This window comes from Hyaena hyaena, unplaced genomic scaffold (genome assembly GCF_003009895.1).
Source record: "Hyaena hyaena isolate Hyena2069 unplaced genomic scaffold, ASM300989v1 scaffold_4, whole genome shotgun sequence".
In the NCBI taxonomy this organism is placed as follows: domain Eukaryota; kingdom Metazoa; phylum Chordata; class Mammalia; order Carnivora; family Hyaenidae; genus Hyaena; species Hyaena hyaena.
This window is the reverse complement of record NW_024080636.1, coordinates 502,218-523,095: the sequence shown is the minus strand read 5'-3', so window position 1 is coordinate 523,095 and position 20,878 is coordinate 502,218. Positions and strand designations below refer to the sequence as shown.

Genomic DNA, 20,878 nt, shown 5'->3' with positions numbered 1-20,878 from the left:
GCGCCGCACACACACCCCCGCCCGCCAGTGCTGGAGAGCCACCACTCTCCGGAAAGGTCACCCCCTCACCCGCCTCCCCCACACTTGCAGCAGCTGTTTCTCTAGTCAAGCGCACACCTGTTAATCTTTCTCTAATGGACCATCCATCACTCCCGCAAGCATTTTTCTGGGAGAGAGACAGCGAGCAGGAGACAGACAGATGAACACAGGCTTTTCTGTGTTGTGGGACCAAGGTGGACGGGTATGTGAAGAGGAATGGGGGGAGGGGGCGGTGGAGGGGCAGCCATAAGGGAGACGGACAGACAGACAAATAAAGATACGGGGACTGAGAGGCAAAGGCGGGGTGTGGAGACAGGAGACAGAAAGAAAAACACAGATAAAAACATAATAAAAGACCAAGATCATGATATTGTGGGAGTCAGTGCCGGAGCCAGGAAAGTGAGAGACGGCAGGCAGACAGACTGCCAGGCAGAGGCTGCCGAGAGGCATCCGGAGGTGGCAAAGACCCACCCAGTGACAGGAGGTGACAAAGGGCAGAAAACCACGTTGAGCTGAAGGCAAGAGAGAGGACATGTAAGGAGGGACTACATCCAAAGTGAAGGGAGAAGGGCAAGGGCCACCTCCTTTGCTCCCGTGCCAGGCTTGGAGGCACCAGGCTGGCCGTTTCTGCAGGGGTAAATAAGGGCCCTAAGCTGTCCACTGGAATCTCTGGAGACCAGTGCCATCCCGTAATGACAATGGCCACTGGGTCAAGTGTCTCCCACATGCCAGTCGGTGCCAAGCACCTTCCATGAATTATCTCATCTAAGCCTCAAACGTTACCCTATATTATCCTCATTTTATAGATGGAGAAACTGAGGCTCAGAGGGAAGTGACTGCCCAGGGCCAGAGCCAGGCAGTGGCAGAATCAGACCTCAACATGAATCAGAGGTGTTCTCCCTCTGGCCTGTCCCCGTCTCCATGGCCCTGACAGCATCACTTGCCCCACTTCTCTGACTTGAGGCTCCAGTTCAGTACAGACATGTCGCTGCCCTGTTTATAAGTCTTCTGTGGCTCCCCACTGCCTTAAGGCACTTTGTGGATGGACAGCCCCCTCCCCAGCCTCCGGGGCTGTCTCCTGCCCTTTGTGCACAGCATCCTTGAGGGCTCAGGGTCCTTTGGGGGAATGCCTGAGCTCCTGGTCCCTGTACCTGTCCCTCCTCAGTCTCACTGATGAACTCATAGTCAACCTTCAGGAGCCATCTCAATGCCACTGCCTTTGGGAAGCCTTCCCTGACTGCAGCCCACGTTGCTCTCTCCCTTAAGTGCCCACAGAGCTAGAATGTTGGGCACTAAGCCAGACCTGGGTCAGCAATGACATGGGGGCTGCAGAAGGGAAAATAAAGACTGCTTTGACCCATCCACTGGTCCGGAGGCATTGAATGCACTCCCCCACGCGCAGGGGCCAGTGGCCAAGCCCCAGGCAGCCCCAGGAGGCTTCCTGCGCCTCACCCCTGCTGCCCATTCAGCCCAACCCTCTGTGTCTTGTCCAACTCGGTGAGCATCCTTCAGTTCCTGGACGGGATGGGACTGAGAGCAGTCTTGCCCGGCTGGGGAGGCGTCACACTCCTGGACAGGTGAGTGCGGGGGAGGGAGGAGGGGCAACAGGGACTGCTCCCGAGCGAAGCTCCCCTGCCCAGGCGCCCCCTACTGCCTCTCACATGCTTTGTGGAACCTCCATCTCCACCTCAGCATCTTGGAGCCCCACCATGTCACCTGGGCCAGCCCCGGTTTCCCCATCTGCTCGGGGGATATGAGACACTCGCCTTGCCCGCCCCATTGGGGAAGAAATGTGGCAACAGGGGACGGTGGGTGATGATGGAGGGACGTGACCCCACCCACCTGCGTGTCACGCAGTCTCGGGCAAAGAGCAGACCTCAGCGCCATCTGGCCACCTCATGGGTCACAAGCAGGCCCCTGCCTGGATGACCCTCCCCCGCCTTTTACCTGTCACCTCCTCCCAGGCCAGTCCCTGCAAGGAACAGCATCTTTGACCTTGAGGAACGTGGGGACACTGGAATCCCTTATGATTTGGGTAGCAATGGCCACTTTGGCCATGGGCACCTGCAACCTCACCTCTCATTTGAGCACCCGAGACCACAGAGGCAAGGGTGGAGTAAGAGAGCAACGCCCAGGCTTTGCCCATTGTCACTACCTACCACCCCCATGGTCGTGTGCCCAGCTCCCTGCCAGGCCCCTGCAAAGCCTCCCCTCCTGGGTCTCCACCCCTGCAGGAAAGGAGCTGTGCACGTGCTCCCATCTTCTCCTGCTCCTCCCCACTCTCCCTGCCTCCCAGTGGCCCTGGGCCACCTCTCTCTGCAGGCACCACCTCAGACAGGGCTGCTCAAAATAAACACGGGGGTGGATCGTTTCCCGCCAAGCCATGTCTGGGAGCCTGGGGAGGGGGGCGGGGGGGGGCGGGGAGTGGAGCAAAAATACCAGCGGGCCCCCAGCAGGCCCCGCGTGGAGCTCAGCAGAACAATGGCTGCCACTCCAGGCTTCTTTAAAAAGAACATTTTTAAAAATTCTCCCTCCCCCTCACTTGTTTAAAAAAATTCATTAATTTTTTGAGGCTCCAGACAGCGGAAGGTAAATTCGCCCCAAGGGTGGTGATGTGAGGTTCAAACAGAAGACTCATAAATAATTGCAAATTAGTGAGTACCTACTACGCGCTGGGCTTCTTAACACGTTTCACCCTCCAGCCCCTCTGTGCAGCCCGTTTACAGGTGGAGCTGCCAGCCGAGGGAGGCCAAGTGACTTGCCCAAGACCGCCTGCTGGCAGCCTCAGAACCAGGGAGGAGCCCGGGCAGGGGCAGCAGACGGCGCGCAGTACAGGTCAAGCAGGGAGGCCCCGAGATGGGGCTGGCGGAGACGGGGGGGAGGCCACCACCCAGAGAACCCTGGCAAACAGGCCACTCTGAAAAGTGGCCCTGATCTGCAGCATATGCCAATTTCCATGGTGTAAAGACTCCCGCCATGGCCAGTCCCAAGCTCCCAACTGTTCAAGATCAGGCTTTCGAAGTTCCCAAGTGTTAGAAAATTGGCTCTCACAGCCAGTTCCCACAAGCCCCTGGCAGGAACCGGGCCCAGGCTCTATTACAGCAGCTCTGTGACAAGCTGTCAGAAATTAGAGCCAGGACCCCAACATGTCTGTTTCCCCATGAGACGCCCTCTGGGGCCACTGGCCCAGCCAGGCTTCTGCCCCACTCCACCCCCAAGCCTAGGCCGGGAGAGGCCAGAAGGCTGAGCCCTAGGCGAGGAGGTCTGGGCTGCCTGTGTCACCAGCTTTACCTTGCAGAGAGCCCTCCCCCCCATTCGTCCCCAGAGACCTTTTTAATTAAGCTGGAATGGCTGGCAAACCAGCAACTCCAGTGTCGCTGCAGCCCCAGGGGCCGCATTTAAGGAAATTGAATGGAGCCAGTGCTTGGAGAGCTAATGAAGAGGGAAATGAGAGTGTGGCCCACCACGGGGCGGCGCAGTGGGCGGGTGGAGTGCCTCCGCAGAAAGAGGGCGGCAGGGACGCAAAGGGGGCGCCACATTCTGAACCCTGGGGGAGGGTGTCAGTCCTGCCACAGGATGATGTGGGTTCAGGGGCGCCTGGGTGGCTCAGTCGGTTGAACGTGCCGCTTCACTTCTGGTCGTGATCTCACAGTTCCATGGGTTCAAGGCCCGCTTCGGGCTCTGTGCTGACAGCTCGGAGCCTGGAGCCTGCTTCGGATTCTGTGTCTCCCTCTCTCTCTGCCCCTCCCCTGCTCATGCTTGCTCTCTCTCTTTCTCTCACTCACTCAAAAATAAATAAACATTAAAGAAAGATGTCAGTTCAAATCTGACCCCTGATTGTCTGTGGGACCTTGGGTCAGTGACATCCTCTCCCTAGGCCTCAGGGCCACTAGCTGCCAAGTGGGGTGCCCTCACAGGGTAGGGGTGCAGGTCAAGGGAGGGAACCCACCCAGGGGCTGGGGGAGTCAGAAAACGGTGTTTTTCAAGTGGATCCAGGAAAAGGACGTGTCACGCAGGCTGTCACCCAGAGTATGACCAATTTGCTGGGGACATGTGTGCTAACCCCCCCACCGAGCCCTCCTTCCTGAGTCCCTACAAATAGCCTCTTATCTCTTACACACCCTATATCTCCCCTGGGACGATGTCTCTGAACCCTGATGTCCCAGGGGGCTGGGACGCGCCATTCAACTCAGCCAACAGCCACACGGCACTGCCCGCACCCAGTGCTGAGGACAGAGGAAACCGCAGGGCTGGCCGAGAAGGGAGACCGGGGACAGTCTCTGGGGCCTTGGGGCCACCCTCAGTGCCTCTGGGCCGCGTGGAGGGTGGGCTGTATGGGGACATCAGGGACAGCAGGATGCCCAGGCTGCTGAAGGCACTGCCACAGGGGGGCCTTGGCTGTCAGAGGGCTCGTGGGGAAAGCTGACGGCTGGAAGGCAGGTTTGGCAGGAGTGAGGGGAAAGGGCTGTAGCTGCCTGGAGTCCAGGCTGCACTGCTCGCTGCTTGGGAGAAAGGAGCCGGATCTCAACCCAGCAGGTCCCAGCCTAGCTTGGCCTCCCTCGCTCACTCACCCGCTGGCCAGGCACCCGGAGGCTCCCTCTCCTCTGGACCAAGGCCCCAGGGGAGAATCAGACCCAGCCCCGGGCAGGTGGGAGACAGACACACAGGGGACGCTCAATACCCCAGGCCGCATGGATGGGCCTCGGCACCCAGCCCTCCCTCCAGGCCTGTGCCCGGCCCCGCCCCCAGCACCCGCCCCCACTGGCCTGCTCGTGGTGTTCGATGCCCATGCTGACGGTGTTGACCAAGATGGCCATCATGATGCCCCGGTTGAAGTACTTGCTGTCCACGATGCCTCGGAGCTTGGCTCGGGTCTCCCGCCACACATCCCCGCACAGCCGGGCCGGCCCGTCCGCCGGCTCCTCCTCGTCCTCCTTCTCCAGGCCTGAGGACGCCCCATCCTCGCTGCTCCGGGCCCCATCCCCCTCCTCCTCCTCCGAGTCACCGCCTGAGCCACCAGAGCCCGAGCCCTCCTGGCCCGAGTCAGTGCTGCCCGGGCCGGAGGGCCGCCGGCTCCCCTCGTGCAGGCAGCGCGGGCAGCTGGCCGGGTCGGAGGCCAGCATGGCAGAGATGGGCTGCGCCAGTGCGTGGGGCATCGGGTCCAGGGGACTGTGTTGAGGGCACAGCTCTGTGAAGCAAACACAAAGCAAGGTGGGTGCCTCAGGTCACACAGGCTTGAGGGGCTCTAAGGGGGCAGACCCTGCCCACACCAGGCGCCAACCTAACCCTGGGACACAGCCCCACGTGTGCTTCAAGGTCCTCTGGTTCAAGTTCTGTCTGGGCCCCAGCAGGAGGTCAGGTGGCTTGTGGTTCCTGCGGGATCGGGATCGGCTTTACCTCTCTGGGCTTTGTTGGCTGTGGGGGGAGGGTCCTCCTGGGGATGTGTGTGGTGTGCCCAGAACAGTGCCTGGGGCACATGTGCTTGTCACCTGTCCTTGCTACATCACTTCCTGGCCCGAGGCCCAGCCCTCCCACCGTCCTGCCTGCTGACATCGGACTTGGGGAAATGCCGAGAAAGGGCTTCGAAAAGAGCCAGCCTGATGTGGAGGGTGGACGCCCCTCAGAGAGAGCCAAGGTGACCTTCCATCTTCAATACTCCCACCTGCACGTGGGGCTTGTGTCGCAGGGAGGGAAGGGGGCCGGAGCCCCGGGCAGGAGGCAAACCCTTGCCCTAGAAGCCCCTGGGATTTGGGGCTGGCTGCACGGGCCGCAGGAGGCACAGCAGGGAGTGGGGAGAGATTAAGGAGCCCAGACCAGTCTTGGACCTGAGTTCTGCGACCTTTAACCATTTCAAAGAGGTGTCAGAGAGGTTCTTTCTGGGTGGTTTGGTCTCTCCTTTATGTTTACCCAGGCTGTCTTGGAATAAACATGTTTTCCTTGTGTGAACAAAAAAATACATTAGTGACATTTAAGGGAGGGGTGCCTGGGTGGCTCAGTCGTCTAGCATCTCAGTCCCAGTTTCTGCCCAGGCTGCGGGCTCAGGGTTCATGGGATCGAACCCCACGTGGGGACAGTGCAGAGCCTGCTTGGGATTCTCTCTGTCTCCCCACCACCACCCCCTTCCCTCCCACATGTGCGCTTTCTCAAAATAACTAAATAAACATCCAAAGATAATAATAATAATTAAAGGGAATGAAAAACATGCAATGCCCGCCCTCCTCATCCAGATTTGCCTCCCAACGTCTCTCTGGACAAGGCCTTCTGACTCATGCATCCCCTGGAGCGGGGGTGGGGCAGGCGGAAGCCGGGAGTCAGTTGCACCTCAGTAAAGCCCATCTCGGCCCTGCTTGTACCTAGGGCTGGGCCCCCTGAAACTTGTTTCCCAGGGAAGGGGGAAGGTACGGAGGCCCAGGGCCAAGGGGCAAGTTCCCCCTCCGGGACTTCTTTGCACATGGCTTCTCTGGAGAGCGTGGGGGTGGCAGCAGGAAGCCCCTCCCTGCGTCATCCAGGAACCCTGCGCGCAGACCCCAGCCCCCCATCCACGTGCTGGGCCGGCCCACGGGCCACCTGGAGCCTCCTCCAAGACCACGCCTGGACGGCTGGTGCCTGAGGGTGGGTGGGCGGCAGCTCCCAGCAGCAGTTCTCCGGCCTCCCTCCCAAGATGCTCAGGGCTTGAGAGCGGCAGGGGCAGGGCCTGGGGGATGGCTGATTCCCACTGCGCATGAGCCCCGTCCTGGACTTTACAGAGCAGGAGACTGAGGCCCACAGAGAGGCCCAGGCTGTCCAAGGTCAACGCTGTGCACCTGCTCTGGGTTGGGTCCCTGCTGACTCCCGTCTTGGCGCCAGCTGGGAGCAGGGCCCATCTCCTATGGCGCATTTGCCTTCTGCGGGAGCCCAAGCGTTCATTTCCCTCTGGAGGCGGGCTCAGCAACCCCAACTCTGATGTCCCTGATGCTGTTTCTGTCACTGACACACTGTGTGACCCTAAGTGACTCCCTTCACCTATCTGGACCTGTTTTCCCATCTGAAAGAGGAATAACATAACTCACTCTGCCCCCTTCTCAGGGCTGTTTTCTAGAAGAGACGAGAAAATGAATGGTGAGCCTTTTCTGAGCCTAACAGCCGAGAGACAGAAGATCACAAAATGGCACAGGGGTCCCCAACACACCATGCCTTGGCACGGTGGGCCACAGCCCCTTTATTCCAGGTGGCTGGTTGTCACCGCTCTGGTGTGCGAGCACGTGGGCAGCAGGAAGGCATGCGGGGCCTGAGACGGGCTGAGTGGGGAGCAGTTAGAGTTTGCCCAGACAGCAGAGACAACTGTCCGTCTCCTTTGAGCGTGAATCCCGGGTGGAGCCTGAGTCCACATGACCACCCCCTGGGGTCGGCAGGGAATTCCCCCAGGGCGCGGGGTGCTGAGTGCCCCCGGCCAGAGGCCAGCCCGACCAGGCACCGGCAGGTGGTCAGGAAAGCAGGGAAGGATCGAGGGGCATGGACAGGAGCTCCCGGGGGGAGACCTGGGTTCTCAACCCACTGGACGGCTCCGCCGGGGCTGGGGAGGCTCACAAGCGGCACGGAGTCCCCGGAAACCCCCCTGGGAGGCACACGAGGCCTGGGCGGGGCACCCTGGAAGCGGCGCAGACGGGAGCACTTACTGTAATGCCGGGGGTCCTTGGCGTGGGGCCCGGGCTTGGCGGAGGGGGGCGCCCCCGGGCCCGGGGCCTGGCGCCGGCGCTGCAGGGCCTGGTAGAGGCCCAGGGCCCGGCGCCTGGCCTTGCGCAGGATGTGACAGACGTACTGGAAGATCTCCTCGTAGCAGTCGCCGGGCTCTGCGTAGCTGGCCACCGTGCTGGAGGACAGGTAGCGCTGCCGCTGCTCCAGCATCAGCCGGTGCTCCCGCTGCTTGGTCTCCGAGAACTGGGTCGCTATGACAACGAGGCACAGGTTGATCATGAAGAAGGAGCCCACCTGTGACCAACGGGAGGAGAGGACAGGGACAGGAACAGAGGGGACAGATTGGCAGAAGGCAGACACGGGGGAGAGGGGGATGAAGGGATGGAGGAAGAGAAACCAGGGGGCAGAGGTGGGACAGGGTGACGGGGTGGGGAGCAGAGGGGTACAGAGGCAGAAAGGAAGACCGGAAGAGGAGGGCCGGGACGGAGCCGGGAGGCGGACAGCCAGAGCCAGCAGGAAGGACAGAGAGACGAGGCGGAGAAACACCGAGAGGGAGGGACAGAGGCTCAGAGAGTGCAGGAGTGGAGGGCGTGGGGGACACGGGGTGATGGGTGCCAGGACGCGGGGAGAGAGAGGGGCAGAGGGTGGAGGGCCCAGAGAGACGGAGAGGCACGGGCACAGATAGGGACAGGAAAAGACTGCTGAGGCCTTGCTCCGAGAGGAGGCCAGGGCCCCAGGACAGCGGTGGCCCAAGCAGCTCCCCAGGCCCCACTGGGACCCACTTCGAAGCCCGATCCCCCAGGCCCTGGGACCCGGCCAGGGCCATCCTCCCGCCTGGGACATCAGTGCTGAGCTGCTCTCAGGCCACCCAGGCCTTGAGTCCCTACCCCAGCCCTGCCCTCTCTCTGGCCTTCACTTGGGCCTCAGTTAGGCATCCAGAAAAAAGAGAAGCTTCCTTCAGAAAGGGTTTACTTGTGTGGCTGTATCTGTGCTTGGATTAGGGGCGGGGGGGGGGGGGGCGGGCTGCCCAGTCGGTGCTAAGAATCCCACCACCTCATGACGCAGGGCCCAGCTCCAGGGGCCCTCACAGGCCGCAGAACCCTTCCTGCCCTGGTTTCCAGACGACAGCCCCTCCTCTGGCATTTGCTAAGCCCTTGAAAGGGATCAGTGGCCCCACCAGCACGGAGGGTAGCTTCTCATCCTCCCCCAGGCCACCTGCCAGGAGGTTCACGCAGGCCACGGTCCCAGCCACTGATTCACCCTTCCCGCCTGTCCCCATGCCACAAATAGGGAGCTGGGCTTCTCGGGTTTTCGAGGGGTCAGGGGAGGGCTTCCTGGCTGGAGGACTCTGGGAAAATTCCCAGGTAAGATGCCCCTTACTGGCTTTCTCAGTTCCATCTTCCACAAGCATCTCCTGGAGACCTGCTGGCATCAGGCCTGTGTGAGGGGTCACCAAGCAGGGCACAGAACCTTTCCCTCTGAGGGCTCACACCCATCAGCCTGCCTCTACAGCTGCTGCCCCTGTGACCCGGGCACCTCCCCCATCCCTTCTGGGCCTCCATTTCCCTGCCTGTAAAACCAAAGTCTCAGGCAAGACAAGCTTAACACGTTTCCAATCAGAGGGCCCAGCGGGGACCAGAGTCTGAGAGCTGAGGACCTGTCACCTCTCTGGGGCTCAGGGTCCTCACCTGAGGAACAGAATGAGTAGGCGGGCCTGCATGGCCAGGATTGTGCAGGCAAAATGGAAGCCTGGTAGTTCAGGCCTTGCTCTCTGGACCCTTCCTGGTACCCGGAAAAGCTCGACATCCTCAAACCCCCCCACCCACCAGTAGTCTTTCTCTTGTGACAGGGCCACCTGGGCCCCAGTAATAGCAGCATTAATAGCGGCAGGGCACAATTATTGAGCACTTGCTGTATGCCCGGTGGCCATGCAGGCCTCAGACTGTCTCATCTAATCTTTCTGAGAACCCATAAACCCAGGTGGCGTCACTGCCTCGGGTCATGCTGGTAGTACCAACCCGACTCTAACAGGAGGACTCTAACAGGAGGGGCGGGCCACATTCCCCAGCGTTTCTCTGAAATTCGAGCCTCCTCTAGCAACCCCAGTGGTTCGAGGTGCCCCCAGTCAGGACTCTGTCCGTTTCAAGGTCTCTGCGAGTTGCCCCCTGCCTCGGGCTGCCTGCTCTAAGGTTCAGTTCTGGTATCACCTCCTCCAGGAAGCCTCCCGTGCCCCTCTCCCTCCTCCAAGCTAGATTAGAGAACTCCTTTGTGCTCCCTCAACCTCTCAGGCTTCCTTCTGCCATGATTCTTAATACACTATCTGGTCAATGTCAAGCGTAGCCCATCTTCCGCCCCCCACCCCCACCCCGAGACTGTGAGCTCCTCCAGGGCAGGGTGGGGTTCCCAGTGCTCCGCTCAGGGCCTGGAGCAGGGCGGGTTTCTCTGATGGTGCTGGGGAATGAACAAACCAGTGGATAAAGGGCAATGCTCCTTTCGTCTCTTTACAGGTCCAAGGCCCCATCCTCCCCCAGGAAGGCATCAGAGCAAAGCCAACAGCAGGTAGGTCTCAGGTCACTCGCCAGCTTGCCCTGAACCCTCAGGTCAAGGTCCCACCAGCTCAGAAAATGGTGCTGCCCCGGAGAGCCAAGCATGGCCTCTCCCACCGCCTGGACACCGGAGATTCCAGCCTCACAGCAGCAGGAAGCCAGCCAGCACTGACTCTCCCAGGAGTGAATCACCTTGGCGTTTGGGGGGTTATGCTGTGGCTGAAGCCACAGTCAGGCATGACAAGGTGGATGAGCTCGCTCTGGGCAGACTGTGGGGGAGGGCAAGGGGGGGCTGGCAGGGAAGGGCCCTGCTCTGTGAGGCAGACAGAGCCCCGCCTCCACCCCAAGCCAGGCCCCCCAAGGCAGAGGGGCCAGAGAGGTGGGAATCCCTCCGAGGAGAATTTCAGGGGGCCCTGTAGGGAAGCAGCCCCAGCTTCTGTTTCAGAGCCTCTCCCCTTCTCACCCTGGAAAAATGAGGAACAAGCTGGAGCCCTAGAGAAGCTTCCATCCTGGGGCTGCACCTAGCTACAGTCATGAGAAGAATGTATTCCCAGAGACTACGAGGCAGAGAAACACGAGCAGGAGTGACTAGATGGTCCTAAATGCCCAGATTTGAGAAATGAAGGCAATCGAAAGTGATGGATGCTTCCCGCAGCCGCGCTGATGAGTCCCTTCAATCACCCACTGCTGGGAGGCATTTTAAAAATTGCTTGGCTGGCTCAGTCGGTGAAGCACGCGACGCTTGATCTCAGGGTTGTGAGTTCGAGCCCCATGTTGGGTGTACAGATTACTTAAAATAAAATTTAAAAAGAAAAACTGCCCCTCCTGTACCCTCCCACTCAGCTTTCTTGGCTCTGAGGGGCTCCCTGGGAACCCCCCAACCCCATCCCTGGCCCACGGGTCTTCGAGCCTGCCCAGAAAGCCCCGGCTGCCCTGACACGTACTATGATAAGCAGGATAAAATAGATGAAGTTGTAGAAGGAGTGAGCATCCATCACATAGTACATGATCTCCACCCAGCCTTCCAGAGTAATCACCTGCAGCCAGAACAGAGCAGAGGACCAGTGAGCCTGAGACAGAAAGGCAGCACCCTTAGGAAAGGCAGCAACAAACGCAGCGCTCCAGACAGAGGCCCTACTGTGTGCCAGTCTGCTTGGCGCACATTCTCTCTTGAACTTCTCACAAGGCTCCACGGGCCACCCCTCCTCATCTCCCATGCACAGGTGAGGCAACTGCGGTTCAGAGAGGTTACAGTATTTGCCCACGGTCACAGAGCCAGGAAGGCGGGGAGCCAGACTTGAGCCTCATCCCTCTTGCTCCAGAGCCCTCCCCTTTCTAGTCTCCCTCACTAAGGCAGGAGGGCTGGAAGCAGGGGGCCCTAGACTCTAACTCCAGCTCACCAGCTGGGCCACTCTGAACCTCAGTTTCTTCTTCTAGTACACAGGGCTACCAGCCTACCTGGCAGGACTAGGGTGCAGCTCAGCTGAGCCCAGGAGTGAGGCTACGATGGAGGCTGGTGTGACTGTTGCTCCCATTCTCCTTCCCAGAGAGAGAGGCAGAGCAGCCTTGCGCAAAGCAAATGCTGGGCCCTCCCCCGCACTACCCTCTTGCTTGCTTCCGGAGAAAGAGCCCCGGGCAGCCCACTCACACACACACGCCCGCCCTGGGGGCTGAGGGTCTCAAAACACGGCTGTGGCTGTGGTCACATCACATCACGCCTTGCAGCTCTGAATTCTGTGATCTCGCTGCTCCCCAGAGCAGCCGCCTTGGTGAGGCCCTCCCGGCTCCTCGGGGCTCCTAGCCCCCATCCCCTGCTCTAGCCGTTTTCTTCCTTCCCAGGGCAGCGGGAAGGTGACCTTTCCCAAGCACTCACTCCGCACTCGGCTGACTGTTCAGCTCACATCATCTAGTTTCTTCTTCTCAGCCACTCGAGGCGAGAGGGGGCTGTGATCACCCCCGCATTAAAGGTGAGCAACTGAGGCATAAGATGTGAAGCGGGACCCAAGGTCTCACAGCCCTAGTTCCCTCCCCTCCCCCATCCTCTGCCGTGCAGCGGGGCCGGGAAGGCACACAGTAAACACCGGGAGTGTTCGCATACATGCGCACTGAGTAAACTGTATTTCTTACGGACTGGTCAACAAAAAAGGTTCGAGAGATTCTGCCCAGACAGACGGACAGCTCCTTGGTGCTCACCTTGAACCTTCCCTGCACCCAGGCCTTCACTCAGGCGGTCGCCTCCTCCAGCACTGTCTTTCCCCCCACCCCGTCCCACATGCACGCCTTGCCTGGCCAGCCCCTCTAAGGAGACGTGAGTCTGGCCTCCGCCCTCTGGGAATGGACCTCGCTGCTGGGATCTGTCTGCCCCCAGGCAACCCGGGGTTCCACAGAGAGCACAGGCTTTGGGGGCACCCGGGCCTGGGTTAGAATCCTGACTCTGTCTTCAATATGGGCACGATAATGCCCACTGTGCCAACCAACTGGGCAGATTTCAGTGACACAGGCGGCAAACACGGAGCCCTACCTTCCAGAAGAAGCGGGCCCCTCCGCCCCTCCCCCACCCCACTCCAGTCTCCCAGGCCCTGGCATGAGGGCCGGCGCCCGGCCTGAGTGGCCTCACCTGGAAGATGACGATCCAGGCGTAGCCGATGTTGTCAAAATTGATGGCCCCCTTGTGGGGGTTGGCGCTGCCGGTGCGGCACACATTGTAGTAGCGGTTCCAGTTGACACAGAGCCCGCTGGCGTTGAGGTCCTGGCGCCCGGCCCCGAAGTCGTAGACATCATCCTTGGACAGGCAGCACTCGCGGCCCTGCTCCTTGAGCGGGGGGATCTCGTGGCAGCCCATGATGCCATTGTCCCCCGAAAGGGAGCAGATGAAGGGCATCTCGTCGTCCTCCTCCGGCTGGTAGTAGGGGGGCAGGGCCACATCCCCTTGTCTGTGCACAGGTGACGGTGGTTTGTAAAAGAAGAGAAGGGCAGGGGTCACCACCAGGAGGAGCAGGAAGGGGGGAGGCCGTGCAGTGTAGCAGAACTGTCCCAGCAGGTCCCCTCACTGCCTCCAGACCTCTGCCTCAGTTGTTCCCTCCACCTGGGACACCCTTCCCCATGGTCGAAAAATCTCCCACGGACCCAGTGTGGTCAGTTCTAGGGTCCCCCTTTGGGGAACCTTCCCTAAGAGGGCCTCCCAGGACGGAGCAGGGCTAGTCCTTGACCCGTTGAGGCCAGACTATGCCCTGCACACACCCGTATTGCTCCCAGGGCACAGGCACCCAACACCTCCGGGAGGCTGACTCTCTTTTGGGACAAGGACAGACTCTCGGCCTCGCCAGTCCCCACACACTGCCGGGTCAGCACAGAGCACATGTTTAATCAACAAATGCTGAATTCTACTGACCCAACAAGTGAGGATCTGATCCTCAGCCTGCCCCACCCCTCCCCATCTATGTGACCTCCGGCTGTTCACTTCTGCTCTCCAGACCTCAGTTTCCTCATCTGTAAGGCAGACCATCTGTGCCCTACCCACCCTGCGAGGTGAAACAATGAGTTTCAATGCAACCCAATCAAAATCCCAACTTGTCTGTGTCTGTGGAAACTGGCCGGCTGGTTCTAGGGTTTATCTGGATGGAAGACCAGGCAAGTCGATTTTTTTTAAAGGAGAAAGATGAGTGGAGTCCAGCCTTACAAGAGAGCAAAATGCAACTATAGTTATTACCAGAGCATATAGTATCGCACCAGGAACAGAAAGATTCATGGACTACGACAGAGCACAGGGACAAACCCACACATAAAACAGAACTTAGTCTATTGCCAAGACACCTTTTCAGATCCCTGGGGAATAGAAGAACCAAACAATAAGTGGTGTTCAGACACCTGCTGTCTGGAAAAAATAATAAAGTTAGATCCCTACCTCACACCATGTATGGAAATAAACCTCTTGAAGGCTTGGTATCAAAAGAAACAATAATAATAATGTAAATAATCTCATTATCAATTATTTATATTGATTACACATAGGAAATAATCTTTAGGATATATTAGGTTAAGCAAAATACATTACAAAATTTAAAATAATAAACTTATGGTGGATTAAACGTCATAAATGCAACAAACATAATCACAAAAATAGTACAAGAGAACAGGGAATACTTTTGATAATTCAAGGTATATAAGCCCTGGGATACCTGGGTGGCTCAGTCGGTTAAGTGTCTGACTCTTGGTTTCGGGCTCAGATCATGATCTCACAGTTCGTGAGTTTGAGTCCCGTGTCGGGCTCTGCGTGGCCTGTACAGAGCCTGCTTGGGATTCTCTTTCCCTCTCTCCCTGCCCCTTTCTCTTTCTCTCTCTCTCTCAAACTAAATAAATACACCTAAAAGAAATCACTGACAAAAAAAAGATATATGTCTAAGGCCTTCCTGGATAAAAGATACAAATCCAAATTCTACAAAGCAACCACTAAAGATTGGCTATATGCAAATGTAAAATTTCTAGGAGACAAAAGAGAGCATACTAAGTAAAAAGACAAGCAAGCAAATAAATACATAAATACATAAATACATAAATAAATAAAGCAAGCAAGCAAGCAGAGGTAGACAAACTTTTTCTGGCCAGATAGAGCCATATGGTCTCTGTGCCAGTTACTCGACTGCACCCCTATAACGTGAAACAGTCACAGGAAATAGGTAAACAAGTGGGCATGGCTGTGTTCCAATAAAGTTTTATTTACAAAAACAGGCCAGAGATTGTCAGTGCCCTGGGATGAGTATTGGCAACATACCAAACAAATAGAAGACATCTAGACTATGTTAAAACCACCTGTCACTCGATAAGAAAAAGAAAAAGAACCACTCGAGGCAAAAAGGACAAAAGAAAAGAAGAGGAAAGGAAAGGAAAGGAAAGGGGGGGAAAAAAGCAAAGAAAAGCAAAGAAAAATTTCACAGAAGAATAAAATGGCCAATATACTTGGGGGAGGGGGAGGAGGAGCCAATATACCAATGTATAGGAAGAGATGCTTACTTAACTAATAACAGGAAAATGCAAACAAAAATAACATCAAGATCATTTTACACCCATCCAAATGGCAAATATTTCAGGGCCGATGGTACTGAGTGCAGAAAAGAGTGAGTACAAATAGACATGTGCATCCACTGTTGGCAGGAGTGTAAACTGATATAAACTTTTTGGAGGGCAATTTGGCAGCATGCGTCAACAATTAACATGTACGCATCCAACCCAAATACAAATGGCCACCTGACAGTGATAAAGACATCACTGCAATTCAGGAGACAAAGGGTGGACTTCTCAATCAGCGGTGCTGGGAGAACGGAATATCTGTATAAAAAGGGAATCTTGACCCCAACCACGTACCATTCTAAGAGACAGAATACAGACCTAAATGTGAAAGACAAAACAGGAAAGCTTCTAAAGGAAAACACTGAAGGATATTTTCATCATCTTGGGTTAAGAAAAGGTTAAGTTGGGGATGCGTCCGACTTCAGCTCAGGTCATGATCTCGTGGTTTGTGGGTTCGAGCCCCGCATCGGGCTCTGTGCGGACAGCTCAGAGCCTGGAGCTTGCTTCAGATTCTGTGTCTCTCTCTCTCTCTGCCCCTCCCCTGCTCACCCTCTGTGTCTTTCTCTCTCAAAAACAAATAAACATTAAAAATTTGTTTAAAAATACACAAAAGAAAAGGTTAAACTGGACACAAAAAGCAATACTAAAAAAACACAATTGGTCATCTGGACCACTACAACTAAGGGCTTCATCATCCAATAGCATCATTAAGAGAGTGAAAACAGAACAGGCTGGGATTAGATATCTGCAACATATCTATCCACCAGAGGACTTAAATGCAGTACTAAGAACCACTGCAACTTTATAATAAAAAAAAAAGGACCACCGAATCTAAAAAGAGTAAATGACGGTAACAGACACTTCCTAAGAGAATACACAAACGGCCCATAACCACGTGAAAAGGGCTAATCATCACTAGTCATCCGGGCAATACAAATTTAAACCACGGTAAGGTACCACTGCACTCTCCCCGGAATAGTGAAGGTGAAAAGCGACATCACCAAATGTTGCTGAGGACGCAGGGCCACCGGAACTCTCAGCCTGTGCCAGCAGACATTGAGACCACCTTGGAAAACCATTTGACAAAAATCTACTAAAGCTAAACATACGTGCACCCTTAACAATTCCACTCCTGGGTATTTACCCAAAAGAAAGGATGGCTATAGCCACCAAAAAAAAAAAAAAAAAAAGAAAAAAGAAAAACAGGAACAACCCAAATCAACAGTAGAATGAAAAAAAAAAAATAAGTAGTCGTATATTTGCTCAATATATACCACAGCAACAAAAACGAAATAAAACTAGTGTCAGCCACAAGAACGTGGGTGAATCTCAAAGACACATTACACTGAGCCAAAGAGGCAGACACAAAAGGTATCATCTTGTAGGACTCCATTTAAAGAAACCTCCAAAACAGGCAAAACAAATCTATGGTGATAGAGGTCAGAGTAGGGCTACTTTGGGGTGAGGGGAATAGGAACCCACAAGGTGCAGGAGGGAGTCTCCTTGGGCCCCATAAGTTTCTCTGAGCAGCCTTACACTGGTGTAGACCCATGTAAAACTTCATTAGGCTGCACACTTAACAGTTGCATCTACCGCTAAGTGCAATTTGTACCTTTAAAAAAAGCATAAAAATACACATACACTTTGGGGTGCCTGGGAGGCTCTCAGGTAAGCGTCTGACTCTTGGTTTAGGCTTGAGTCATGATCTCATGGTTCATGGGATCAAGCCTCAAACTGGGCTCTGCGCTGGCAGCACAGAGCCTGCTTGGGATTCTCTCACCCTCTCTTTCTGTCCCTCCCCCACTCACACGTGCACTTGCACACACGCTCTCTCTCTCTCTCAAAATAAATAAATAAACTTTAAAATATGTGGGGTGCCTGGGTGGCTCAGTCAGTTGGGCATCTGACTTTGGCTCAGGTCATGATCTCGAGGTCCATGGGTTCAAGCCCGACATAGGGCTCTGTGCTGAGAGCTCAGAGCCTGGAGCCTGCTTCAGATTCTGTGTCTCCCTCTCTCTCTGCTCCTCCCCCGCTCACACTCTGTCTCTCTCTCTCTTTCTCTCAGAAATAAACATTAAAAAAATTAAAATCTGTGTGTGTGTGTGTGTGTGTGTGTGTGTGTGTGTGTGTACATACACTTGGAGCAGCAATGATGAGTCTCACCATTGATCCCATATGTAGACAAGGATCACACGCGTACAGGATGCATCCTACAGCCCCATGTGCCAGAGCAAAAACTTGGAAACCACACAAGGTCCATCAACTGGGGCTGGCCAGATGAGCTATCTTTTATCCGTGGAATAAGAAGCCCTGGTGTGAAAACACCCTCAAGACACATTGTCAAAGCAATTCGCAATATTTAAAACCTGTCTGGGATGAGAACAGTCCCGTGTGTGCATGTTAACACATAGACGGACTCTGGAAGAAGGGACCAGGCGCTCTGCAGTGGACACCAGTCTTGGGCTCCAGAGCCACTTCCCCGTTGGGCGGCGCTGTCCCGATTCTGTGCTCAAGAGCTCCCAAACTGACTATGCGGGGTCTCCCCGGGGGGTTATGAGCCTGGAGGGATGCTCTGAGCACACTCACTGGGGGCAGGCGCTGCAGGCAGCAGAACCTGGGTTCTAATTCCAGCTCTGACCTTGCCAACCTTGCACTGGAGCAAGACACCCCTCTCCTGGCCTCGGTCTCCTGGTCGCCACGGGGGGTCAGATTTAAGCACTAATCCATCACACCCGCTAGGCTGGAGCACTTGATCGGTGTTGACCAGGTAAATAAGCCAGTCTGGAGACACCCAGCAACCAAGTAAATAAACTCACAGTGTAATTTCAGGAGGAAATCAAACAGGAGAATGCACTAGAGTGTCCGGGAGTGAGGAAAGGCCTCCAGCGGGTGGTGACCCCAGGGCCGAGGCTGGACAATGAGGAGGCAGCCACAAATCACCCAGGGAAAGACCCATGTGGGAACGGAGGGGTCTGGAGGTGTCCGGAACCCCCAGAGCTGAGAGCTCACACCTGCACATCTCCATCTTTGAAGACCAGCCAGGGAGAAGTGGGTGCCCCCGCTTTCCTGCTGCCGCAGGGCCCGCCTCTTCCAAGTGATTGACACAAGAATAGGCCGCCCCCTCCCCGCCCCCCCATGCCCACAGGACCTTTCCTACAAGGGAGCCCCTTCTCTGGTCCCCACGGCAATGGGCGGGTGAAGCGATCGCCTCCCCAGTCCTCACCCTGGCTCTCTGGTTTAGCTTGCTCTCCACAATGGACAGGACATGAGGGAGAAAACTCAGCCCACCCTGGGCGGTGTCCCCACGCCTCTTGCAGTCGTCCTGGGTCCCCGAGAGCCACTCAGTGGAGGCATCTGTGACCAGTTCCCCAAGGGCAGGAACTCCGTCTTCTGCTGTATTCTCAGCACTAAGCACCGGTTTGGCAAGAGCTGACACTTGAGTGTGGCTCTCGAGTGAGAGGCTGAATGAATGCACTCCCCTGGTTCGGTCCCCGTGGGGCCTCCCGGGGCCTGGCATGGGGCAGGGGCCCGCCAAGGGGCAGCAACAGGCAGTATCCTCCTGTCCAGACGCATGGGTGCAGGGATGCATGCGCCTCCCTCACGGCGGGAATTCCAGATGTCAAATCTCTCAGACAACTCAACCCAACTCCTCCAAGAGCCAAAAATGGACTTCTGTTGAGACGGCTTTTGACAATCACCTCTCTGGGGGGGGGAGCCCACCCACCCGCTTATCGACACAAACGGGCCGATTGTGAGTTGACCTTTCCTGGATGACTCAGAGTCACCAAGAGGAATGTCTGTGCTGGAACCGGGCCAGGTTCAGTGTCTGCCTTCGAGGGTTTCCATCACCTTATTCCCTCCCTGATGCCATCACGTCTGCTTGTGTCTCAGCTGTCCTTCTCCCTCCTATTTGACCTCCCAGTTTGCCGCTTCCACTCTGTGGGCTCCATTCCCAATTACCAAGTGAGTTAAAACTGTGTATTAAGGGGCGCCTGGGTGGCTTAGTCGGTTAAGCGTCCGACTTTCGCTTAGGTCATGATCTCGCGGTTCGTGGGTTCGGGCCCCGCGTCGGGCTCTGTGCTGACTGCCAGCTCAGAGCCTGGAGCCTGTTTCAGAGTTTGTCTCTCCCTCTCTCTCTGACCCTCCCCTGCTCAAGCTATCTCTCTCTCTCTCTCTCTCTCCTAGAAATAAGTAAAACATTTAAAAAAAAATTTTTAAAAAAAAAAAAAAAAACTGTGTATTAAGTAAGAGTCACTAGGAGCTGAATTAGCACCCAAGGGCCTATTTTAGATCGGGACTTTGTGATACCCATTTTGAGAGCTCAGTGGACTTTTGTCCTCCTTTTAGTGTCCAGTCCCTCATGGGAGACCCACCCCCAACTCCCCTGAGCACATTCCTTGGCTTCTCTCCACCCCTGGGAATAAGGGTTGGGACCAGGTGCTCAACGGGGAGACGCTCTTAGTCCTAAGACCTCCAGCGCCACCGCCACCCCGGGCAAAGCTGGCTGGCAGCCCCCTGGGTGGTGGGGCTGCACTCACATGGTGAAGTTCTCCTCCAGGAAGCAGCGGTTACGCAGCAGGCCTGCCCAGAGCTGCACGCCGATGATGCCGAAGATGAAGAAGACGAAGAAGCAGAGCAGGAGCACATTCCCCAGCATGGGCAGGGTGTCCAGGAGCAGGTTCACCAGGATCCGCATACCTGCGAGTGGGGGAGGGTGCAGAGATCGTCAGCCTTGGGAGCAGGAATCCCAGGAGAACAGAGAGAGAGCTCAGGGTGAGAGAAACAGAAAGAAGAGCACTGAGAGGAGAGGTGGGGACACGCGGGCAGGGGCTCCTTGCCGCTCCCAGCCTGCCCAGTGGCCATTAAACGGACCTTCCCCTTGATATCTGCCCCTCTCTGCCAAGAGGCCACAGAAATGGCTCGAGGCCCCACCACTCTTCCACCAGACTCTGGATAAATAAGCAGGTATTTATGGAGCAATGTTTATGTGCCAAACTCTCTTCTGAGTAATGCACAAATATGATGTCCTTCAGTCTTTATAACTCTGTGAGGCGGGTGATATTATCTATGAGCCGGAGGTTCTCAGGACTAAAGCAACTTGCCTAAAGTCACACAGTTCGAAACCACAGGGTCTGGACCGTCCTGACACCAAGTCTGGCATTCTTTCCATAGCCCTCCAATCACCTGGCGGCCTGGGACCGAGGCTGGCTCATCTCACTATGTACAGAACCTACCCAGGTGAGCACAGTCGGTGCCCAATGGATGTGTCCCAAATGCCCTTAATCTCTGGTCCCCTAAGTGTGCCAGGATACACGAGCATCACCCAGCCAGTACTATCCCGCTGACCCACCCCACTGCATGACAGAACCAGAGAGGGCTCTTGGAGCAACCCACAGAAGAGCCACGACCAGCAGTGGACTCAGATCTGGCCTGATTGCAGCAGAAAGAGGCCTTTTCCTTCCAGAGAAATAGCTGCAAAGAACCAGCCAAGCCAGAGACAAAAAAAAAAAAAAAGGAGAAAACAAGGAAAGAGAATGGAGAAAGAAGTCCCT

At 56.2% G+C, this 20,878-nt stretch overlaps 1 protein-coding gene across 1 annotated transcript in view; it reads right to left on the bottom strand.

Annotated features, from left to right (window-relative positions):
- Positions 1-20,878, bottom strand: part of CACNA1I (calcium voltage-gated channel subunit alpha1 I) — an 83,261-nt gene that overhangs the window by 30,287 nt on the left and 32,096 nt on the right. Inside the window, exons 4-8 of the mRNA XM_039236135.1 lie at positions 19,865-20,024; positions 12,877-13,192; positions 11,204-11,296; positions 7,695-8,007; positions 4,806-5,227 (exon numbers count right to left, since the gene is read on the bottom strand). Coding sequence (XP_039092066.1) covers positions 4,806-5,227; positions 7,695-8,007; positions 11,204-11,296; positions 12,877-13,192; positions 19,865-20,024 — 1,304 coding nt within the window. The remainder of the gene's footprint in view (positions 1-4,805; positions 5,228-7,694; positions 8,008-11,203; positions 11,297-12,876; positions 13,193-19,864; positions 20,025-20,878) is intronic.